This window comes from Gallinula chloropus, assembly GCF_964237585.1.
Source record: "Gallinula chloropus genome assembly, chromosome: 2".
NCBI classification, from domain to species: Eukaryota; Metazoa; Chordata; class Aves; order Gruiformes; family Rallidae; genus Gallinula; species Gallinula chloropus.
This window is the reverse complement of record NC_140086.1, coordinates 66,517,902-66,542,817: the sequence shown is the minus strand read 5'-3', so window position 1 is coordinate 66,542,817 and position 24,916 is coordinate 66,517,902. Positions and strand designations below refer to the sequence as shown.

General features: G+C 38.8%; 1 protein-coding gene across 1 annotated transcript in view; it reads left to right on the top strand.

Moving 5' to 3' along the window:
- Nucleotides 1–24,916, top strand: part of GABBR2 (gamma-aminobutyric acid type B receptor subunit 2) — a gene marked incomplete at both ends in the record, with an annotated part of 476,157 nt that overhangs the window by 334,776 nt on the left and 116,465 nt on the right. Inside the window, one exon of the mRNA XM_084260450.1 lies at nt 1,674–1,796. Coding sequence (XP_084116576.1) covers nt 1,674–1,796 — 123 coding nt within the window. The remainder of the gene's footprint in view (nt 1–1,673; nt 1,797–24,916) is intronic.

Sequence of the window (24,916 nt, the reverse complement as noted above, 5' to 3'; positions counted from 1 at the left end):
GCCGTGCCTGAGAATCTTTGCTTAGTGTCTGCTTTCCTTTTAGCTTAACGAGGAAACACATTGCAACAATCTTCCTCCCCCTGCGCCTCCCACCAAGACACCTTTTCCTTGCCAAGTTCTGCTTTGCCAAACCACCCAGCAGTGAGACATGCCGCCATGAGAGCTTCACCTTTCCCCTTCTCCCTCCCTCTCCAGCCGTGCCTGTGCTATCTCTCATGAGATGGGCGCACTGCTTTATTGCTGCTGTGAGCATGTGGGAAGCATCATTTCCTGGTCCCTTATGATGATGGGAGCTACATGGATTTAAATAACTGGTCTCAGGAAATGAAAATAATGCATCAAGTCCTTAAAGTCATTCTGATTGCTAGCCTTGGTTCTACGTGTCCTTTACTCCGAATGATTTATAAAATAAACTAGCAGATTAACAGAGCGGTGCAGCATATTGCAGCAACATCTTTCAAAATAAAGAACGCGCCTCACTGAATAATATGAGAACCAAACTTTCTAAAGTTCTTCTTGCCATATTTCAAACTGTATTCATTTTTATCGTTTCCTTAAGGAATTCAGTGCAAATGCAATTTATTCTAGGCAGGAGTGCCCGCCTTGGCTGTATTGAGATTAGCTGACACTTCTGGCTTTGTAATGTGTTTTCAAAATCCTAACAAGTTTATCAAATTGAACTGGAATAATCACAGTTTTATTAAGCTGCTCAAGCTTAGTATTTTTGAATATTTAATTTGGATTAAACTGTCTGTTTCTGAGAACCAGAACTAGGGACACATATGTGGTTTTGTCCACGTTAAAACAATTTGGCCGTATCTCTTGAATGTTGGATGAGAATTTAAAAAACATGAACATAGGCATTAGAGGACTGACATGAAGTTGATTGAAGCCCGATACTTGATCGCATTTGTGACTTTGCATCTGAAATAATGTACTTGCAGTCTATTTTTTCTGTGTTGCTATGTATATGACAGTAGAAATAAGCTGGGTATTGCATGCAGCTATACAAGATGGCAAGACGGCACTTCAGTTGTTCTTTTTAGTCTAGTTTTCTTTTTTTGAACCTAAAAGTCATGTAAAATTCTAACCATGTTTTATGTTGCATGTGCATAAAAGCCCCTCACTTTTGTAATATGGAAGAAATACATCATTCTTTTCTGCTCTCCAGTAACATAAGCAAATGTTAAACATACACACACTCTCTCAGAAATGAACTTATTTTTAATAGGTTTTGAAAAACTGAACACTGTAATTCTTAGTGAAAACTAAACTCTGTCTTAATTCCTGCATCTCTGCAAAATGTAATGAACATTTTTCCACATTTGCATACACAACAGTAGTTCTCTAGAATATATTTTTTTAATTTTCCAGGAGTTAACATTAAACCTGGACTTCAGTATTAATATTTAAGAGTCCTCTTCATTTCTTTTTAGAAGTTAGAATGCAATTTAGATACTTATAATAAAAATGAAACTAATTAAAATAATTTTGTGTCTTCTTGTTTTTATCTTCTGGTATTTCTGACAATTTTCTCTGTTCATTGTTAAAAACCCTTTTTATTAGCAACTTGTGTCTTTCTCCCTATGTAGGAATAAAGCTATAGAGGGATCTATCTCTGGCTCATGGGAATCTCCTCCCTTTTTTTTTTGTTTGTTTTTTTGTCTCTCCAGATCATTAAAGACCAGAAGCTGCTTGTGATAGTTGGAGGGATGCTACTGATTGATCTTTGCATCTTGATTTGCTGGCAGGTTGTGGATCCTTTGAGAAGGACAGTGGAAAAGTATAACATGGAGGTATGTCCTCAAGCCTTATGGTTGCCTATCTGTATCTACAGCTTGCTGTGAGACCAAAATAAAGATGCACTAGGTATATGAAAGCAGGTCAAGCTGTGTATTTGGGGGAAGAAGGGTTCTGGTTTTTGTAAGTAAATAGAAATTAAATAACTGCAACCAAGAGAAATTGTATCTGTAGTTGGAGGTGCCATCTTTCTGTCACTTATGAGAGATTTTAAATGAAAATGTTGAAAACACAGGAGAGTCCTCTGCTGAGACTAGACTCTCTATCAGAGTCTGTTGCAATAAATAATAGATTATCAGAACCCATTAGCAGATTTCAGTAAGAGCTTATTCAAGACAAGTGCAGGAGAGGTCACTGCTTAGACTGCATTCTTTGTGGAGATGTTCAGGATTTATGTTACCTATTGCTATATTTATTTTCAGTAATAGCATGTGCATGCACACAGAGTGATTGTTCCTATTTTAATGTCTTTCCCAGAAAGGTCATGCCAGAGATTTTGATAGAGAGGAGGTAATAGCTTAATGCCATTTTTACAAATTTTCCAGAATTCTGGTAGGTTTCTAGAAGTAAAGCTTTCTGGACAAACTGACAGCAAGAGACATGACAACACCAATGCAGAACTAGGAAAAAAAATAATCTCTGTATGCAGGTTAGCAGTGCTTGAGAGTTTATTTGCTCCAACATGGTAACTGGTGATATTTGAACAATATTTGAGGATAATCTAGAAGTGTTGGTAAGTCAGTAAGACTTACTGGCAGTCGGTAAGAAAAAGAACGGTAGTTTTCTGATGTTACCATGAAACAATATGAAACTTTATTCCATTGTTTTCACTTTGTTCTTACTTTGCAATGCAGCTCCAGAATTTTATTAGAAGATTGTAATGTTTATTTGAATAAAATTTGTAGAAGGTATCTTAGAATGATCCCTCCTAAACTACAAGGGATGCCTTTCAAGAAATCGTTTTAGAGTCTGAAAAGATACATCTCAGTTGTTCCCTAGAGTTTGGATTTTTTATTTGACTCCCCAGTTATTGTGGTTGCCAATACAAAAAATGGAAAATGTAACTGAAATTTGTCTTGTGGAGACACTTCTGCTTTGTGTTTGCAGAGCTTGAAACAATAGCTTGTCAATAGCTTTGTTAACTTCCTTTTGTTCCATCTGCATTGCACCTGATATTTCAGTTATCAGTGTTAACTGTTTCACTGCTTATATAAAACCAAGCATCATGGGATGACTAGTCACAAAGTCCAACTAAAATGCTTTTTCCAGTGCTCTGGGTGCATGAGCTAGGATGACTCATTGAATTTTTCCCTGAGCAGAAGGAAGCCATAACATAAGATCCTGATACCTGGTCTTGGTGTGTTCAGTCAAGTGAAATTTCAGTAGACAGCAGCAGTAACTGTGATGTTATCAAATTATGAATACCAGATATTTGAAAAATAAGGCTTATTGTCATTTAAAATTCTTGCAGTTGCCATGTGAACATATCGGTGTGTGTTCTTTGCTCGTGTGATGTGCACACTTAAAACCTCAGAGTGCTTGTTCCGTGTTTGGTGCTCTCTTGGTTGTGGGGCTGCAAACCAGTTCCCTGAACTTTGTATCAGAGCTGGAGTTCTCTGGGAAATCACATTCACACACAAGAATGTGTAGTATTTTGAACATTCAGACTTGAATTGACTTAAACTTGCTGCTAGAGCTCTTTGCTGTTACTGTAAGTGGTGTGGAATGTATTTTTAAGCCAATGGATTTTGGGGAGAGAAGGAAAGTAAAGTATCATGCAAGAAAATTTGGTCATTAAAATACTATACATGTTTTTATCTTATATAAGCAGTGAGGTGACCTGCAGTTTGCTTTCCTGAAGGAGACCTCTTCAGGTCTCAGAACTCCTTTGATAAAGCAAATGGCAATTGTATTTGCTTTTTTTCCCTGGGTTTTGTTTTGGGTTTTTTTTAATTATTTTGGTTTGCTCTTTTAGTTTCAGATTTTAAAATGTATTCTGCAATCGTGAATTCTTTAGTTGAGCTTGCCTGAGCTTTTGTGTGTTTGAAAAGTACTTATCACGTAGTAAACACTACTGGAGGCAAGGTTCTGATATATCTTCATGAATGTTATGTCATGTATAGTTCTTGTCCCATATGCTTCTGTGAAATAATTTTAAAGATATATTTTGTCTTAGTTGAAGTTGATCCAAGTGATAAAGACTAAACTAAATGTGGGCTCCAAAATTGTGAATGCAATCAGTCTTTCGAGCCAATTAACCATTTAAGTGCTGTTTTAGCTATGAATACTCATTGGCTTCCTATGTGAAAGTTCAGTATTTGGCTGCTATAGGGTGATCCTCTTTTAAGCGTGCCTTCATATGTATCAATCAAAGTAACCAGCACAAGGAGCCTAAAAACTGACTGTGGCCTTTGCTGTTTGGCATTACTCAGAAATAGTTCATTTAAATGCCATCACCAGCAAATTATCAAACAACTTTTAAAAATCCAGACTCCTTTTCCAGAGTTGTTTGTGAAGTCAGGCTATCTGTGCCTTAAAAGCTGAGGATGGGCAGTCTGCATCTAAAAATACAAAGGAAAGGCACTTGGGGTGACTCTCCAACCCCCCGACAGAAGGAAGAAATCAGATGGGATGTTGGGTCTGACAATTTTCAGACTGGTCTCTGGCATCCTGACCCTAGATGTGAGGTTTCCTTATGAAAAGCACATCTATGTTTACCATGAGAGATCACAGTAAAAGTGTTAATGACTGAGCCCTAATACATCTCGATCCTCCAACCATCAGTAGGGCAGTGATTTGGTATATGATATATTACCATAATCATTGGATAAAAGCAAAAAGGTAACAGATGAAAGCAGGGACCACTTGAAAATTTGAGTAGCTGTACGCTGATGTCTGAGAGAAGAACTGTACAGTTCCTCCTACCTACACTCCCTACAGAATGCTTTAGACTGCATTCTCATATAATCTAAAAGCATCTTCTGACACAAAATGCTTCTCAGCTTCATAGGATCATAGAATGTATTGGGTTGGATGGGACCTTTAAAGGTCACCTAGTTCAACAGCCCCGCAGTAAGCAGGGACATCTTTCCTAGATCAGGTCACTCAGAACCCCATCAAGCCAGACCTTGAAGCCTTCAAGCAGTGGTGTAAAAAAATGGGAATTTATCCATCATGTTACCTTTATCCATCTGTTTTCCTTGTTGCATCGGCTATAATATTTTCTACCTTTGCTAATGTTTCAGACCAGTGAAGAGACCAATCACATTTTTCCTCAGTAAGTTCTCCGTAGGCTGAACTTGGAATTTGCTTTTTTCATTGTAATTCACCTTGTTTATCATAAATGCCCTAAGGAAATGATCTGGTCTCGACTAGGTTCCTGCCAGACTAAGTTTCTCCCAGTTATGTGTACTGGAGTGCAACCTCCCTCTCTCCATCCCGCCAGCTGGGATCTTGGGTTTGACAGTCCATGAGGATTTACAGTATCTCTACGTCTGCAGCTGCAGAAGAGCTTGGGTGACAAGGCTCTACTGCCTGTTTCCAACCATCTGGATTTTGTCCGGGTTTTTTAAGAAGGCAATGTTTATGTGCAAGGGTGCCCTGTGTGTTTTTTTCCTACTGCCTAACAAGCTTTGTTTACCAGTTTCAGTCAAACTGACAGAGCAGACACAGCTCTTGAGGATGCAGCGCTGCTATGGATTTGATGGAAACAGCCAGCTGTGCCAGCTGGGTGGAGGACAGGTTCTGGTAGTTCCCTTGTCCCTAGGAAGAGGGTCACAGAGTGAGTTTACCCCTCTAAGGACAAACATTATAAATGTCCCGCTACAACAGAGGAGCTTCACACTTAATTAGACACAAAGAATCCAGCCACAAGACAGAAATACATAGGAAGCCAGCTTGCTCTCCTTTTGGTTGCTCACTGGTACACCTGCGCTGGAATGAAACCACAATCTGAAACAGCAAAATCCTTCTACAAAGTGGAATCTGTTCTCCATGTGCAATAGCTTTATCATAATTCAAGTATATATCTACCACAGCTTAGTAAGTCAGACTGACCTCTCTCTTGTAATACAGGGGTATAGCAGTTCTTTTAGCTTGAAATCCTCTGACTGGTTTGTCTTCTCCCCATACAATATCTGCAATGCAGATTGAATCACTGAGGGCTTGGAAGATAACCAATAATAATGTTTAATGGATAAGAACTTGTATGCTAGAGGAAATGGACTAGGTTTTATCATTCCCAAGGTGTGTTAAGACTCAAGAAAAGTAAATCTTTTCATGCCAGCTGACAATATTTCTTGAAGAATCTTAAAACCTCTCTATCCAGGGCAGCAACCTTTGCACTCCTTAGTGTCTTATTACCAGTTATGTAGTTCTCTCTGTGATGTTTCCTCTACTGCAACCATATGATAACATCAATATTTTAAAATAGACTTTATTGTGGTATCTGAAATACCAGTATTTAATGCTTCTGAATTGTCCTGGGATGTTAATAAACATGAAATGGAGAGAAAACAAAAAAAGAGAACAAAGTGACATTTTAGAAGTTACAGAAGAGAAAACCAGACCACGGAGACAACATCCTATTTGGTCTTCTAGCACTGATACAGAAATAAAACAAGGAAACTATGCCCATGTTTATATAACGACATTCCTATATAAAAATATCAATTTGCAGAAAAGATTGAGTATGCTAGAGGGATGGAAGTGCAGTCAAAGTAAAGCTGGAGTCAAATCAGATTAGTAAAATAAATTATTTTAGTGAGTGAGGTAGAATCCCTATGTGTTCCAAGTGTATAACTGCGTGAGCCAACACATGTCACTAACCAACAAGCCAGAAGGTCAGCTTTGACCCATGTGTAGAGACACACATGGGGTGATACAGACTGCAAGAGCGAAAAATGCCAGTGTAAATTGGATGGTTGTGCTCCTCAGACTTGTGTAGAGCAGTGACTGCTTTGTAATTTAAGAGGTAAGAGAGAACTAGCACTTAATTTCATTCTGAGCAGCATACAGAATCTGTTCCAAAGTGATGATAACTGAAGGACTTTTCTCTATCTTCATATTTACATAGTTCTTAGCCTTGATAGTTCTTGAGGGAGCTGGGGGATGTTTAGCCTGGAGAAGAGGAGGCTGAGGGGAAACCTTATCACCACCTACAGCTACCTAAAGGGAGGTTGTAGAGAGGTGGGCGATGGTCTCTTCAGCCAGGTGACAGGAGATAGAACAAGGGGAAATGGCATGAAGCTGTGCCAGGGCAGGTTTAGATTGGATATTAGAAAAAAATTTTTACTGAAAGAGTTGTCAGGGCCTGGAACAGGCTGCCCAGGAAGGTGGTTGAATCACCTTCCCTGGATGTGTTCAAAATAAGGGGTAGATGAGGTTCTTAGGGATATGGTTTAGCAGAGGATGGGAATGGTTGGACTTGATGATCTGGATGATGGACTTGTGTGATTCTGTATTACTTGATAGCTTTGAAGAAGCAACAAGCAAAGATGATCAAATCAGTACTCCAGAGGATCAGTGGTACTCCAATTCAGAAAGGGAAACAACCTTAAACTGAGGAAGCCTGTTAAACAGACATTAAAGAGGACACTGTAGAGTTAAATCTTTGATGGTGCTTAGAGAGTATTAAGAATGTCATGCTGGAGACAGAGAGTAAATGCATGCCACATGTCTTGTAAGACTTGAAAAAGAAGGGATTTGGTGTGACAGAAGAGCAGGAAAACATCCTTCAAAAAGATGAAATTGTATCCAAATGAGGAAAATAGAAAGGATCATAAAGCGTGGTAAGTTAAATGTAGAACACAATAAAACAGTAGAAAAAAAAAACTTCAAAAGGCAAAAAAACAATAATAATAAATATTACTCTAAATATCTGTAGCAGTAAGTTTGCCAGGGAATCTTTGGGGGCAATATTTGATCAGAGCATAAGAGCACCACTTGCAGAAAACAAGGCCATGTCGAATGGTTAAATGATTACTTTGCTGCTTTGTTCAGCAAATTCTTTGTGGCAGATCTTGTGGAGATCGCTGTGCTAGAAACCCTTCTGATGAACTCACCGAGGACTGACTGGAGTTGCTGGTAGGAATAGAGAAACAGATCAGAACTAAATCACTGGAAAGAGATTATATTCTCCCAGGCTTTCTAAAGCAATTCAAAGGAATAATAGTCAAACTACTGACAGCAGTATGTAATCATTAGCTCAGAACTGCTTTGATATCTGAGCAGAAAGTTACAAATGTCTTGCCATGTTTTTAATACAGAGTGAAAACCTCAGAGTTGTAAGTTAATGTCTGAGGCAGGCCAAATTATAAAAATTATAATCAGGACTGGAATTAGAAATAAATATGTTACATGGAGGGAGAGTTGACATGGCACTTGTGAAGGAACAAATCATTCAAAAACTCTGTGAAGTCCGCTGAAGAAGCCAGCAGGCGTGTGAACAGAAGCTGACACAGCCTGCTACTTCTCCAAAAAGGACTCAGCAATTTCTTTCATCAAAGGCTCTCATGGAAATTAAACAGCCATGGAAGAAGAGAGAAGCCCTCGAATGGATATAAAATTCTTTAGAACAAGGAAACAGAATTAAGGAATTAAAAAAGTTAATTTTCCAGGAAAGTGATGTAGGCTGCAGAGTCCCTCAGGACAACTCCCAGTCTCCGTGCTGGGACCTTTGTTGTTCAGTGGAAGAGGAAGTGATTGATAAGATGACAAAATTTAGTGGCTATAGTAAGTTGTTCCAGAAAGTAAAAATGATGGCTGATTGTGAAGAATTCTGGAGGGATGTTGCTGCAGCAGCAAATCCAGAGTTGATTATCTCACATGATATTCACAGTCACACTGATATAGAGGAAGTTGGGGTTTTATATTTTGATTTCAAGTTCAGCTGGAGGAAAATAAACTAGGTAAATTCGGTACATCTTTCATCTCATTCAGTAACACAGAATAAGCCTGACTTAAAACAATTATAACCACTTAAGGTTTTTATTCAAATAACTAACCCAGAACAAAATCACAGTGTTAGATGACCTGACCAAACTCTGCAAGCTCCCAGAGATGTTGAGTATAGTCTTGGTAGATGGGTGCAAGCACACTAAGACTGGAGGAATAAATGGTGTTCCTGAGTATCTCATTGTCTTCTCTGTGAGATTGCTCCTAGTGTAGTACCTGAAGAAATGAGTATTCCAGAGATACTGTTTGGACTTCATGTGAATTCAACTAAATATACAATTCCAGAAGCCAGACCACTGATAAGTGAGAGGTGTGTGAACATAACCGAGATGTGATGTAAAGAAAACTCAGGAAGAAGTTCATGTATTAGATGTGAAAGGAAAGGGAGGGTAAAAGCACGTCTGAGGTAAAGCGCGGTGCTGTACCCTAATAGTTAAACTAGTTAACTAAGAGCAGAGGCCACCAAATATAAAACTTTTCTTTAGATCAGCCTTTTGTGCTGTGAAATTGATTTGTCTTTACATTTTTAAACAAACATTATGTGAAAATGTGGATTCGACTGCACAAATGTAGATGAAATATCATTTTCATGGAAAATTTTACTTAAGTTCTAGATCAGTTGACTGCATGCTTTTCTAGGGCTCTTTCATAGCCTTTAATATTATTTTAATTTTGAGGGTTTTAAACTTTTTTTTTTTCTTTGCCATTAAACTTCAGTCATGACACTGTTGCTATAAGAACTGGAAAATACTCTGGTCCAAAACTGTATGCAGAGGAGGGAGAAAGAGAGTGTGTGTGTGTGTGTGTGTTTGTATACACATGATAAAAATTTAACATAGGTCTGGAATTGTTAAAGATGTCTGGTTCAGATTCACATGCTCAAGTAGATTTATGCAGATTCTTCCCCATTTTGAAACAATCCGGTCATGTTCTTTTATCTTTCTGCATCTGTATATATGCATAAACAGATGTTTTTAGGGGGTGTTGTTTACATCGTGCTGTTGGGCTATTCAGTCAGCTAACAGCTGGATCAGAGAGAACTTTGTCAAACGCACATTATGAAATGAAGAATATAATTGGCTGAAGTAGTTTCTGGGGGTGTTCAGCCTAATGCAGGTCAGAGCTTGTTAGTCAATTTGTTCTCTAAATATCATTACACCCATCTGTTTCCCCTACTATTTTTTAAATAAATTTAATTTCTTTCCTTCCAATTTGAAATATTACAGACTGCGGGAGCCAAATGTCTCCTGAAATCTGTAGCCTGCTTTCAAACCCTGCCATTGTAGCTCGCAGCAGGCGGCCCGCCAGCAGTAGCTGAAACCGAGAACTCTTACTTGCATCTGCTGGAGCCCACCAGTGTCTGGCAGCCGTTCCAGAGAGGAGGAAAATGAATGGCCATTAGAGTCAGCTGTAAACCTTCCACCGGCTCAGAGGATCTAGAGCAGGTCCAGAGAAAGAGTAAATATTAAAGAGCAAAAGCTGGTTTACTTCTCTTTCTCGTTTGACATTGGTTTCCAAGGAAACAGAACAAAACGTGAGAACTGGGAGCCGGCAGCTGAGATTGACTCAGCTGGTGGCTAGTCCTGCTTCTGTTCCCATGGAAACACATATCAAATTGGCAAAAATAAAGAAATAGGGCAGGGTCAGTTCCAAAATGGCAGGATGAATGGCTGCTGTTTCAGCTACTTAATAAGATGAGGCTTGCTGGTATTTAGTCCTCTTAAATAAGCAATTCCAGCTTTAGTTCTGGCTCCTTTATTTGCTTCCCAAGCTCAGGAACATCTCAGGAACTATCAGAAGCTATCATCAACAAGACTTGTAATTCATCTTGTTCAGTGGCTTGTTTGCAACAGTGACTGGCACCGTTACTTTCAGTGGTGGATGCTAAAAACATGGAATGCACATCTGAGACCTCATCTGTCATGCTTAAATTTTCAGCCAATCATGGTTCACAATGAGAAGTGACTTCAGGAGTATGGTTGTGTATAACTCATAAATCTTTTGTACGCTTGATACTTGAATACTTTTGTGATTCCCATAAATGTCAGGTGGGTTTGACTCCTGCTAACTTTTCACAGTTCAGTGTAATTGCTAATTAGGCACTGTGTGAATGACTTCCTTTTCCAGTTTTGGAAATGTTTCTGTTCAGTCCCATTGAGCATACGTTATTTTTCTTTGAGGGAAAAAATAACTGAATCTTTTGCATCTACTCTTGCAGTACCATTCATTGCTATACATCTGTGTGTTTACTATACAAACTTCTTTTCCTCTTATCTCTTTGGTAGACAGTCCTGATCTTATTAAGCTCTTTTTCCTATGACACAGAAATTCTAAAGCATACTTTTTAGTTAAGATGACTAATATTGCATATTTTAGATGATCTGTGTAATGGTTTTATCTATTATTCATCCTGTTCCTTATGTTTAGTGTATTCTTTGTCACTGTTGTACACCATTAAACAAAATTTTGTTCATTGCTGTCATAGTGATTCCCAGATTACTTCCATGCATTAATTAAGACCCCAAGAAAATGTATAAGTAGTTCCACCATTTTTAGGTGAAAAGGGCTGTACTGTTATGGAAATCTAATTCCATTCGTCATCATATGGTGCACTGATCTGAGTTACTCTCCTCACAGATCTTTAGATTCAATTAACCTCAATATTTTTGTCTCCATATTTTCCTGCTTATGCTGGTGAGCACCCGTGATTTAACTGTGGAATTACGGTTCTTAGAGTGGAGGTATTACTTTGGAATATATGAACATGATACTGGGGGGTTTTCATGTATAATAATCATTAATTGTGCTGTTGTCATGTAGTCACACTTCTGGCATGTTGCTGCTGCTTTGTGAACACTTAGTCATAGTTCCTCCAGTTCGGAGGAGCAGTTAAGGACCCATTTTTTCCACTGCATTTGGTGTTCCAGACTACTGTTTCCCCTTTGGAATTTCAAGGTATAATCCCAGTCCTAAGAGAAGTAAGCTATTGGAGGAAAGGAAATCAGATGTCAGGTATCTAGCACCAGTAAAGTTATTACCTACGTGTGTTTTAAAAGCAGCCACTCACTGCATTTGGTAACAACAATGCAGAGATTGCTTCACATACTGCAAGACTGCCATTGAATGATTCACAACCTAATTGCCATTAAGAGACACATGATCTATCACTGATACCCAGACGGTTCACACAAAAGGCACCATGACAGTTTTGCTCATTCACTAACAAGGCTCAGTATACAGCAGACTCAGTGGCACTCCTTCCCTTTAAACTTCAAATACGAATAGGGCTACGAAGATGATTAAGGGCCTGGAGCATCTCCCCTATGAGGAAAGGTTGAGTGAGCTGGGACTGTTCAGCCTTGAGAAGAGAAGACTAAGGGGGGACCTAATTAAAGTTTATAATTATCTGAAGCAGGGGGATGCAGGGGGAATCAGCCAGCCCCTTTTCAGTGATCTGTGGAGACAGGACAAGGGACAATGGCCTCAAGCTGAAGCACAGGAAGTTCCGCACCAACATGCGGAAAAACTTTTTCCCAGTGAGGGTGACAGAGCCCTGGAACAGGCTGCCCAGGGGGGTGGGGGAGTCTCAATCTCTGGAGATACTCAAGACCCGCCTGAACGCCTATCTGAGTGATATGTCCTAGGGAGCTGCTTTGGCAGGGGGGTTGGATCCGATGATCTCTCGAGGTCTCTTCCAACCCCTACAATTCTATGATTCTATGATTCAATTCTATGAATGCACAGGATATGTTCCTTCAGAAACCAGAGCCAAAGTTAGCATTGAATATATGCTCCCTGGAAAGGCTGCAAACAGCTACAGAGATGGTATAGGACCACATTGACGCACTTTTGTGGTCAGAAACTGACTACTAAATAGCAATATACCTGACTTTAGAATATTTCAGCAGTCATTCAGCAATGCAACACTTGCAAGGGCTTAGAAGCTCATCTCATATTCTCTCCTGGTTTTTCCAGAGATAAATCTCCAAGTGAATCTCTGGACACAGTTTTACTTGAACTGCATATTAAGTGTCAGGATTTAGAGCCATTATGATCCAGACAGGAATATTTTTTGCTCTTCTGTCAGTGCTTTGAGCTGTTCTTAATATCAGAAGCAAGAAAGACGAAAAAACACTCCCTCTGCCACACACCAAAGCCTGATAAAGAAAAAGTTTCAGAAAACAGACTCCAGGAACTGATTGATCTTCCTCATTGCATTCTATCCTGGGCATTCAATGTACAGCCCTTTCTAGCCCTGTAACGTCTCTCTGTTGTTTTCTGGAAGCAAACACCACTGTATAAAGACTGACTGTAATGCTTATGTCAGGAAACAGATGCTGATGCAGATGAAGCATAATGAATCACTCCAAGAATATGCTGAGGCTGCAATAGAGACCAATAAAATCCTTCTACTGGGCTTCTCTGAAGACAGTGAAATTTGTGATAAAATAGCTACTTAGGATAACAAATTGTCTAATGTAATTAATGCTTCTTTGAGGGAAGATTATCCTTTGTTGCTTCAAATATTTAATAGGCTAATACTGAAAAGACACACCCTGGGTACTCTTTAGTCATGAGCAATCTTATGGAGAAGGCAAACCTCAGCTTATATTGGAACTAGATGATCTTTGAGGTCCCTTCCAACCCAAACCATTCTGTGATTCCATAATTCCATGAGCAGATATAGTCATTATCACTCCCCTGGAGTGTCCATAGTCTTGGCCAAGGCATTGTACTGAAAGGTCTTAATGGCGGTGATGGATTAATCTGGCCATCAGTGTGGAGAATCAAGCTATCTAATCACCTGCCACAAGGTCTTTGTACAGTGCTTGGCCATGCAGTAATGCCGTCTCATCTAAAAGATGCACCTCAGCTTTGTACTACAGCTCCTTCAGTGCTGCTCCAACCAAATAGGTACTGACATAGTTTTAGGTAGAGGTGCCACGTGGAGCACTTCTGTTTCTAGCAAATGCACGGAGACAGTGGACTAGCTAGGCAGCATGGGCATACACGCAGTCTATAAGCGGGTGGGAGAGTGCTGGAAACTTAACCCGTGTAAAACAGACTTGTGCTGGTGGGGAGAGGGCCTGGAAAAGAACTTCCACACACGCAGCCATCCTCTTTATGTCTGTGTGCTGGAGGTCATCACTTCTGTATTTGGTTCTCCTGAATTCCTTACTGTTGCTAAGCTCTCTTACAGAGCAGCTTCCGTAAGTAAGACTATACCATTTTGTACCCAAGCCTTGAAGACTTGTTCCCACCCTGGAAAAGCAGTGCAGTCTTAGTTGTTTATACATTATCATCTGCAAAACACCAATACAATGAATTTGGACATGAAAATACAGATATTTCAAAAACTTAAAAAGCCCTGCTAGTACCAGCACAGGATATTTGCTGCAAGTGCCTTAGACCATTCTCTGCTTGGGTTTCTCATACAGTAGCAAATCAAGGCCATGGGATGCCTGTATCTTGTGTATGTAAAGATTGCTTCTCCTTAGAGGGTAAAGTTGTTTCTTCTCTGATAAGCATACTCTAAAAATTCAAAAATATATTTTATAGGTGAGAAAAAGCTTTTCTGGGATCTGCCAAACACTAGAATGAACTTTCTTGCAAAAAAAATGCGGATTATCACAAATCTATCTCCTCACTCCTACGAGAGCAAGGACTGTTTCTGAATTAGCTCTCTCCAGCATCAGTATCCAGCAGGATGTGTTTATGCATATGTATTTTTATTTTCAAACATCCTGCTGTATGTTCTTCTCTCTCTGGAGAAAAAAGAAGAAAGACGTAATAGCTGTTAACCTCATTGTTAATAGGAGCAATATGCATTAGCAGTGCTTCAGTGATGTGTATATCCATAAAAGCTATAAAACTGAGGGCGCTTTGCTTTATAATGGCCTGAACCACCCTAAAGTCTACTTTCCAAACTGTCTTTGTTCTGACAGCTCTAGAAGCTGCATCTGTAGTCTTGGAGGTGTGTGCCTTCCTTCCATGCTTCTCCACTCTCCTGTAATGCTTACTCCTGTCATTTCCATGAGCTCTCATGCTTACCAAATCTTACATCATGCTTGCTTTCACCAGTGTCAAAGGACAGCAAAATTGGGGCTTAGGTCAGCACAGTTTTAGATCAGTGTCTACATGTAAGAAGCTATTAAAGATGGCAGTTAAAGACTGCAGGTCACCATGGTTTAGGTACCACCAGGCGGGTGTTGACATGCTTGTGCACAGTCAACTCAAGGCTTCTCAGTAAGATATGATTTAATGGTTTGTGGTAAGAATCAAATATAAATGTTTACTAACTTAACTTTGTAGAAGGTGGTAGAGCAAGTTCATAGTTGATGAGAGTGGGATGGAGCCTACGATGAACATCTTACAGAACTTGGGTGTGTGATAGCGGCCAACGGTGACTGAGAAGAGTCAGAGATTTGGTGGGGACACCAATTGTGTGACAGAGAAATGGGGGAATAGTGCCTCATAAAGAGTGAGACCCACTCCCTACAGCTGTAGCTGCCCTCTCTCCTTTTTTTCTGGTAGTAGTTTATGCGGCATGCATTGTGTCTTCTTTGTATAGGAGGCAGCAAGGGTACTGCACCTCCCAAGAGTTGTTCTGTGACCTGTAGTAGTTCTCTATGCACCACTGCCTTTGAAGTCTGTGTCTAAGTCCATCCCAGTGTGAGGACAGTCATCTCACAGCTTCCACAAGTGCTTCTGTGTGTTCCTAGACATCATTCTCACACCATGTCCATTATAGCATTTAAAGTGTAGGAGCAGCACTTACTGTCTTTCAGCCCTCAGGTTTAAAAGCAGTTTGCATGAAAAGACATTTTGCCAGTTTTTGTCAAACTACGTATTATGTTAGCTTATTTTTGACAATTAAACAACAGTATTCTCTCCGGGCATAAACTGCGTAATCAATACTTAATTATAAGTATATAATATATATATATACTTATATATATATAATATATATATAATTCAGGGAGATGGTAGAGTCTCTATCTCTGGAGATATTCAAGACCCGTCTGGACGCCTACCTGTGCAATATGAGTTATGGAGCTGCTTTGGCAGGGGGGTTGGACCCGATGGTCTTTTGAGGTCCCTTCCAACCCCTATGATTCTATGATTCTATGATAATTTTCTTTAAAATCTTCTGAATCTTGGTGGAGTAATTAATTTCTGCTACCTGAAAAGAAAGATCTGGTTTAGAAATTTTGTCAACGGTTTTTTCACTAGAAAACGCTGAGGCTTCATTCTTTTATCATCTTCTTAACTACAGCAATTTCATGGATCCATTCTTTTGATTTTCAAGTGCATTTAAAAAAACTCGGTGTTGTCTTTTATCTACTTGATCTTGAAAACCTGTATTAGCTATTCTATTTTTTTTCTCATAAAATTTCTTTTCTATTATATATGGGGGATTTTTGTATCAACTTCCTTATTGTGATTATATTGTAAGGGACTCCCAGATATCTTAAATAACATTTTCTATTTAAGTGCCTTGGAGTACCTATTTCTTTATTATTGCCATTTTATTCAACAGTTTCTATTCATTCTGAGATACTTTTATTGCTTTCTCATGGAGCATCTGTGACCCAAGTAAGAATTTTAGAGATCTGAGAATCTTTCTAAACAGTTGATAGTCCCTTTATTACTATATTAGGTTAGGCTTTACAAGGTGAGAATTCTTGCTTTATGGAAATACGCTGCATACATTTTAAAATCATTATTCCTGTTTTTTTAATTAACAAATAAAAGACTGCATAATTCTTAGTAGTGTAGAAGACCCTCTTCTGATGTGTGCTACGTAATTAGATAATTTAAAGGCACATTATTTGTTAAAAAAAATGCTTCTCTAAATATCTCATTTCAGTATGTTGCGTATAGACTTACATATATGTGTATGCATGTGTGTGTTGTTATGTACACATATAGATATATATTTAACATCTTGGCCATTGATGTTTCAGTTATGATATCTGGTGAGGGACCACATGTCCAATTAAAGACATCTTTTCTATTTATCTAACCCTTGATGTGCATGTATTTTTTTCAAGATGCCCAGAGCAGGGAGTGTCTCTTGCTTTCTGGCAGTCTTGAATGTGCAAGCACCTAACTTACCTCATAGAATCACAGAATAATAGAATGGCATGGGTTGGAAGGGACCCCAAGGATCATAGAGTTCCAACCCCCCTGCTACAGGCAGGGACACCAGCCTCCAGGCCTGGATCTACACAAGGTTGCCCATGGCCCCATTCAACCTGGCCTTGAATTTCAAGATTCCATGGGCATTTCAAGATTCCCTTGTGGAATAGTATAGGACCCAAACATAACTGAAACAACCAATGGTCCTAATAGTGGTAGGCAAAAAGCTGGTTATCTCCCCTGTTATATATGTCTTTGCACTGGATACTTCTCTGCAGAAGAAAAGGAATTTTGATCTAACAGCTTTGATTCGTCTCCTCTCACTTTGTGGGACTGCTGCAAAAAAAAAAGTAGAATAGAACACCTACATCATAAATTTATAGTTAATCATAGAAAATAGTTTACTGTGGAATTTTCTATTTCCAACAATGCCACTGAGCTAGCATCTAACTTTGTGCGGCAGATGAAAGGACAAGGAAAATATCTTGCTGCCAACATGGAGTATTTCTTCAGCTGTGTCATATAGGTTGAAGGTACATATCTCTAATGTTTTCACTGGGATCTGATATTACAGTAATGCTGTTATCAAGGTTTTAAAGCAAAGTTTTTTTCCTATTCTTCATTTGCATATACTAATATACAAGAAAGAACATGTAGTTAAAGCACTGTGGAGACCCATTCAGGCTGGCAATGTGTGTGTGATGGAAGATCATCAAATAACACTTTAAGAAATGGCATTACAAAGAAATCAGGCTGGAGCAAAATGGAAAAGATCACTGGGGGAGCAGGACTGTGATAATTTGGATACTTTTCCTAATTTGCAAGTGTTTGTGTTGTTTTATTTAATAAATTCATAAAAATGAAATTAATCTGAAATGAGAGTGATAGCAGAAATCATCAAAGTAATTATTTAAGCTGTTAAAAAGATGAACTTTGACAAGTCATTTCCACAAGTCACTATGATGCTGATTTCATAAATTTAAATCCCAAGCAAGATTCCAGTTTTCAGTGAAAGTTAAATGATAGGTAGAACTGAATGTAAAAAAATGCAAAGTGATGGTGAGATCTTGATACAACAGTATATGGTTATAAGAAAATGTCACCTTGATGCTCAGTACAGGCAGAGCTACACAGAGGATTGAGAAGTGTGGAACAGCTTCCATCCAAGGAACAGGTTGAGCTCACTTCTCTGTGGAAGAGAGATGGATGAGAACAGGGAAGCATAAAAACTTCAGTGGCTTAGAAAATGTGAATAGAAATGATCTCATAGTCTATTCCAATACAAGAAGTAAGGAGCTTGAAGTGGAACTGGCACATACAATAACCACACAACATGTAGTGCAGATGGAGAACTTTTCTGCAGTGTTGTCCAGCCTAAAAGCTTATATGGGACTAATGCAGCAACTGATGGAAGAATAATCTTTCAAGAGGTTTTAAATACAAAGACATGAATGACTTCACTTTCAAGCAATCTTTGGGGGTAGATAATCAGAATATTCTCAGATTCTTTCCTCGGCAGGGGTAGTATGGTAGCACTTGAGACGTATTGGGCTACATAGATCTTTGTGAACAAGTACAATTGTTGTTATATGCAACAAAAGCAATAGAAAACACTAGCCACAACATACACCACTTTGTTCTGACATCTAATTTTAACCCATAAAAGACTGGCTCATCCTCTATCCCAAGGCAAAGCCCAAAGTATTCCCATTGCTATCTCATGGAACAGGCAACTTTAGCTTTTTCCCTTTCCAGCCTGTTCCTTCCTATTTATCTGTTACAGCGCTCCAGCCATGCAAGTCTTCCCACCACATTTCCGTGACCCCAGTGAGGAGGCAGCCCTGTAACTGTGAACATATGTCTAATTTTGCTTAAACCTGGCCAACTGTGATCAAAAAATGGACTCATAAAGGAACAGGTACATGCAAAAGATGTTGGGTTAATAAAAACAAATGGAAAATCTGTTACAAAAGAAGTCTAAAAAGGCACGGTTTGCTTAATTTTGTAGAATTGGTGCCAAGAGAATATATGATTACTATCTCTAAAATTCATGGAATATTAGAGACCAGGAGAGGAGACGAAGTATTCAACCTGTATGTCGGTGGTGACACATGAGAAAAATAGTTAAAAATTGATCATGAGTAACAGAAGCTGGAAGTGAGAAGATGTAAAGCACTTGATTAGATGAATACTTAGACTTGTCATCTTTTAGAGGGATAAGGATTTAGCATTTGAAATTCAGAGTTTAGTAAGTATGTGAATGAGATTATATGATGTGGAGACCGGACCCATGTTTTGGTATTTATGGACTGGGCCCCAGATTTTTACAAATACTTTGTGAAAACTGCTTGTGTTCCTGTTTATTTTCCACTTAAAGGCTGGCAAGCTTCAACTGGATTTTGTGATATTTTTTCAGCCGCAAATGGCTAACACAAGACAGAGAGTACCACAGCTATCACTGCATCTCCTTTAAAATGGTTCATTTGCCTCAGGCTTTAGGATTTAGCTGTAATGAAGATGAAAGATTGATGGCTGACTGCTGACCTACTTTGAGGAAATGAAAGAGCAGGTGGCATGCTGCTGACTAGGAAAGTAAAAGGCTGTGCTAAATGCAGAGAAATAAAAGCATGGCTAAATAAAGTCTCTTAGATCACAGCTACTTTTCAGTAGCCCGACATGGAATAGTACACATCTGGGAACCTCAAAACCTCTTTTATGTATATGTGTATGTGTGTGTGTGTAAATATATTTAACCCATTTGAAATAGTTATTTTCATTTTGCGTAAGAAGGCCCAGTGAATTACTGTTAGGGCTTTGAACCTATCAAACTGTCACAGTGTATTGTAGTAGCTAACAGGCAAAGTTAGACAAGGCAAATTTCAAAAAAATATATGGCTTTAAATATGACAGACTTGTGACAGTGCTTGCAACAAGCTGTTCCCCAAGTTTTTTTTTAACCTTTGGCAAAAGAGAGGCATTTACATCTAAATTCAGAAGTAAAGTACTTCCAACTGTGTGACACAAGTGTTTAATAGCTATTGACAACCAGTCCTTCAGCAAAGAACTGCCACCTTTTGGCTTGGAGCACTGTACTCTGTGTCGGGAACTTCATACATGAACCATGACAAGGGGCTAAAGGAAACCATTTTCAGTTTCTTGTTAGAAGACTTGTGTTAAAAGCAAACTAGTAAGTACACTGGTGAATGAACCAAATGTTGACCCTCAAATATGGCTGCAACTTCTTATGACTGTCAAGTTTATAGAAAATGGTATCATTTTTAAGCTAATTGCTTTCATTACAAAGCAATTATCTTCCATGTTTTGGAGCAGGTAGAGAAGAAAAGACCCATATTGCCTACCTTGAGATCTAATGGGAAATGGACTGAGCTGCAAGCCAAGAGACTGAGTTGTAAGTGAAAATCCTCCCCTTAAATTTATCATTTCCGCACTTCCAACAGCCCTCCTTGTTAACTACAGTGTCATGCTGACATCCTGGAGTGAAAGGAAGTTCTACAATATAAGTAGGTCCCTTCCATATTCATCTTCAGCTGGCAACAGGACCCTTGTATGTCATTTAAGACACCTAATTGTCACTCATTTGGAGAAGAGTCAAAGGTGTGTGCCATTTTAAAATCAACTCTGGCTCTGACATTCCCTTCAGTAAGTTATTATATAGGTTCAAGAATATGATAAAAGGCAACTTTGTGGATTTTTAGATTCTTGTTCTTTTATATAGAGAGCTTTTATTTTAGTCTTTGGGTGCTATTCAGACATGGGAGATATCCAGCTATTAGGCTGTCCAGTCTGTAACTATTTCCAAGACCTTTCCCTTTTTAAAGCTGGGAATAAAATCTGATTTTAGCAGCTGACATGCAGCTCATATTCTAACATAGCTTAGTAACTCATTAGTCATTTTTGTACTATCTTCTTTTATTTTCTGCCTTTGAAAAGGGAGACAGATAGAGGAAGTGGCCACTTATTATTTTGGTGTTATTCAAAGCCTTACAGTGATTTAGATGGATAAAGGGGGAAAAAACACATATGTGTATATCAGGGAAAGTGCCAAGTGTAGAAAAGGAGAAAATTGACATTTGTTTTTAATATTTGTGGTGAGTACAAGAGACTTGCAGGAAATTCTGAATTTGTATCCTAACAATAGAAGGTATTATGTTTGTGTATCCTATAAATGACAAAATTTAATTTCGTAATGTTTTTCTTCAAAAGAAGTTTGTTTTCCAAGTTCTTGTGTTAATAATTATGGGTGTGGTTGGATTAGGGTAAAAGAAAATTTGCTATCAAGATTTCCTGTTCTCTGCTTTTAATGTACCTCACCAGGTCTCAGGTAGCTGTGCATACAAAGCTATTATATATATCAAATACTTTTTTGGTTGCAGTTGTACATCCCCTGTCATAGACTCTCCATCACACATTCACACTGTTTTGGGGGGCCCAAATTAAATGCCTTGTGTATGAAATTACAGTCCATGGAAATTTACTTCCATTAGGTACTGAAAGACTTAAGATGTGTCTTTACCCCTAGATGCAATTTATATAGGAAGTTGAGAGGGTTTAAGTAAAGGTGTATACTAAAGTGGATGTATTATGTGACATCTCTAAAATTATTTTGACGTGGCTTATCACCATTTAATTCACATCAGAACTCTTTCTGGTGTACAGTTATTAATGGAAAAAATCTTTTAATTCTGTGATTTTTTTTCTACCTGATTAACTGAAATATTTTTAACTTTTTTTTTTTAAATTAAGCCAGTGATGTTTATTGTGCAGGGAAACCATGAAATTCCAAGCTAGCTAGTTACTTGTCACAAGGACATACTCAGTCTAGGTGAAATAAGTTGAAGGATTGGAGTCTTGTCTGTTAGACTTTTGAGTACTTGGATTAGGGTCTATTGCTGGTTTTTGTACAAAGGGATCAAATACAACTCATGGAAATCAAGTAAAATATAGTTTGGTTTGGGTTTCAGTTTTTTTATTGATATTGTCAACTAAATTATTCATCATAAACAATTTGTGGGATTTATGATAGGAGTGGCCACTAAAAAAACATTCAATAGTGATTTAATCCTTTTTTTGCCCAAATTTTTGGTCACTACCCTCCTCTTTCTTTTTTCCATGTTTGCCTAAGTCTTTCAATGAACGGAACAGCATCTTCTTCTCTTTGATGTATGTCCCTTTTGATTAGGAGATCATCAATTATTTAGATTGTTCCAAACCTTGCAGCCTAATACTTTGAACATAAGACTGTAAGTAGAGCATTTTGAAGATCAGTGTTTAAAAATAGGTCATGTTTTTCAAAAGACCAGCCAATTCAGTGCTTGAAAATCTGGAAAATCTCCTGATAAACATTCAGTATTTGTTAACCTAATATGGACTTGTTTTTAAAACATTAGCCATATTATTTTCTCTACTTAGAAAATTTACCTAGCTTATGCATAACATTTAATGCCAGTTGTATTATTAACAGATTCTATTAAGAGACAAGAACAATGATATTTAAGTGGTTTTGCTGGAGGAAAAGAAGGTATTTTCCTAACTTCCCTTTATCCTTTATTTCATCTAGTTTGAGAACCTTGTAAAATTATTGGTGTTTTTCTGCTATGGTAATAATTTGGTGCATGTTCTTTATTATTATTAATAGTAATAATAATATTTTGCATTTCTGAAGCACTTTTCATCTGCCGACCTCAGTTCTTTTTGCAAACAGCTAATTAGACTTCAAAACACAGTAAGTGGTGTTATACCCACTTTTCTGCAGGGCAGTACTGGAGGGCAAACCATGCTGCCTCTCAGTAGGCAGTCCAGGATGCTTGAAAGGATGAGTAGGAACCCCCATGAATATGCATTGTGAATTAACATGCCATGAGGGAACTTTTCTTACTTATTCCAACTAATTAGCTCATGGCCTGATAAATGAAAAGGACAGAAATTTCAGACTGTTCCCTGCAACTGCATGCTTAAAAGTTTTCATGTCATATGGTGACAGGCATGGAAACAGCAAAGCTTTTCACAGTGGCTTCATGTGCCAGAGAAATTCAAACAAAACTTACTAATTATTTTTTGATTAAATGGTATTTTCCATCTGAAACCGTTTCAAATGGTGACAATTCTATTTCTTCCAGTTTTGGGGTTTTTTCTTTTCAAATGAGTGATGGCCAAGTGCTTTCAAGAATGTAGCTCCTGATACTTGATTAATTTTGGTGTCTCTCAACATGCTGTGGTGTTTTAAGGACTGGCTGTGGCATACAGATATATTAGCAATTTTCCCTCCACAGAAATCCTGATACAAAAAGAGTTACTTCATCAAACCACACATTCAGTTTAACATCCTCCTTTTTAGTGATCACATCTATGAGTGACTGGCCTGCTAAGTGGGGGGAGAGCAGCAGATATTGTCTACCTTGACTTTAGTAAAGCTTTTGACACAATCTCCCTTAAGATCCTCATAGAGAAGTTGTTTATTTAGGGGCTGGATGAGCAGACAGTGAGCATAATTGAAAACTGGCTGAAGGGGCAGGCTCAGAGTTTGGTGGTCGGTGGCACAAAGTCCAGTTAGAGGCCAGTAGCTAGTCAATACTGTGTCCAGTCCTGTTCAATATCTTTACTAATCATCCAGATGCTGGGGTAGAGTGTATCCTTAGCAAGGTTGCTGATGACACCAAACAGGGAGGGGTGGTTGATACATCAGAACATAGTGCGGCCATCCAGGAGGACCTTAACAACAAGCTGGAGAAATGCACTGACAGGAACCTCATGCAGATCAACAAGAGGAAGTGTTAAGCCCTGCACCTGTGGACAAACAGCCCCAGACACCAGTACATGCTGTGGACCGACTGACAGAATGGCAGATTGGTGGGAAAGGTTCTGGGGGTCCTGGTGGGCACCACATTGAACCAGAAACATCAAAGTGTCTTTGCGGATAAGAAGGTTAACAGCATCCTGGGCTGCATTAGGCAAAACATTACCAGCAGGTAAAGGGAAGTGATCCTTCCCCTCTACTTAGCACTGGTGAGGCCACATGTGGAGTGCTGGGCCCAGTTCTGGGCACCCCAGGACAAGAAAGGCATGGACACACTGGAGAGAGTCCAGTGAAGGGCCACTAAGATGTACAAGGGACAGGAACATCTCTCCTATGACGAAAGGCTGAGAGAGCTATGACCAAGCTGGGACCATCTTATCTATCTATATAAATATACGAAGGGAGAGGGCAAAGAGAACTTCTCAGTTGTGCTCAGTGACAAGATCAGCAGCAGTGGGCACAAAAGAAACACAGGAGGTTCTTTCTGAACATCAGGAAACACTTTTTCACTGTGAGGGTGACAGAGAAATGGCACAGGTTTCCCAGAGTGGTGTACGAGTCTCTCTCCTTGGAGATACTGGAAAGCCACCTGGACATGGTCCTGGGCAACTGGGTCTAGATAGACCTCCTTGAGCAAGGGGGTTGGACTGAATGACCTCCAGAGATCCCTTCCTCCCTTAGACATTCTGTGATTCTTTGATTCAGTGAAATAAAAAGGTGAATTTCCTAAGATTCTAGCTCAGGGCTGCTTGGGATTTCCTCTCTGCTACTAATTTTACCTTGATTGCCATGGAACCAAAGGCAGAGAAGCAGAAGAAAATGAAGTAATGAAGCCTACAAGTAGTTTCTCAAGGGAACAAGGAACTGAATAAGGTAAATTGATAATAAATAAAACAAAAACTATTGCTCACTTCATTGAATGCTTCAGAAAATAACAGAAGTATGTCTTTGAATGCAGAACTGTCTGGATTGGTATTTTGCATCTTTTTTAATGTCTGTAATTTCTCCCTATTATCTTGAGAATTATTACTAGTATCATCACACAAAGACATGGTTCAATGTTTTCTGAGATCTGTTGTGTGCACAGATGATATTAGAACAGCAATGAAAATATCAACTACCTAAGTCTTATTTTAAGAGCAGATTGAGGTTTAGATGGCTGTCCTACAGACAGGGAATTTCACTGTAAGTTTCAGCTTATGTTTT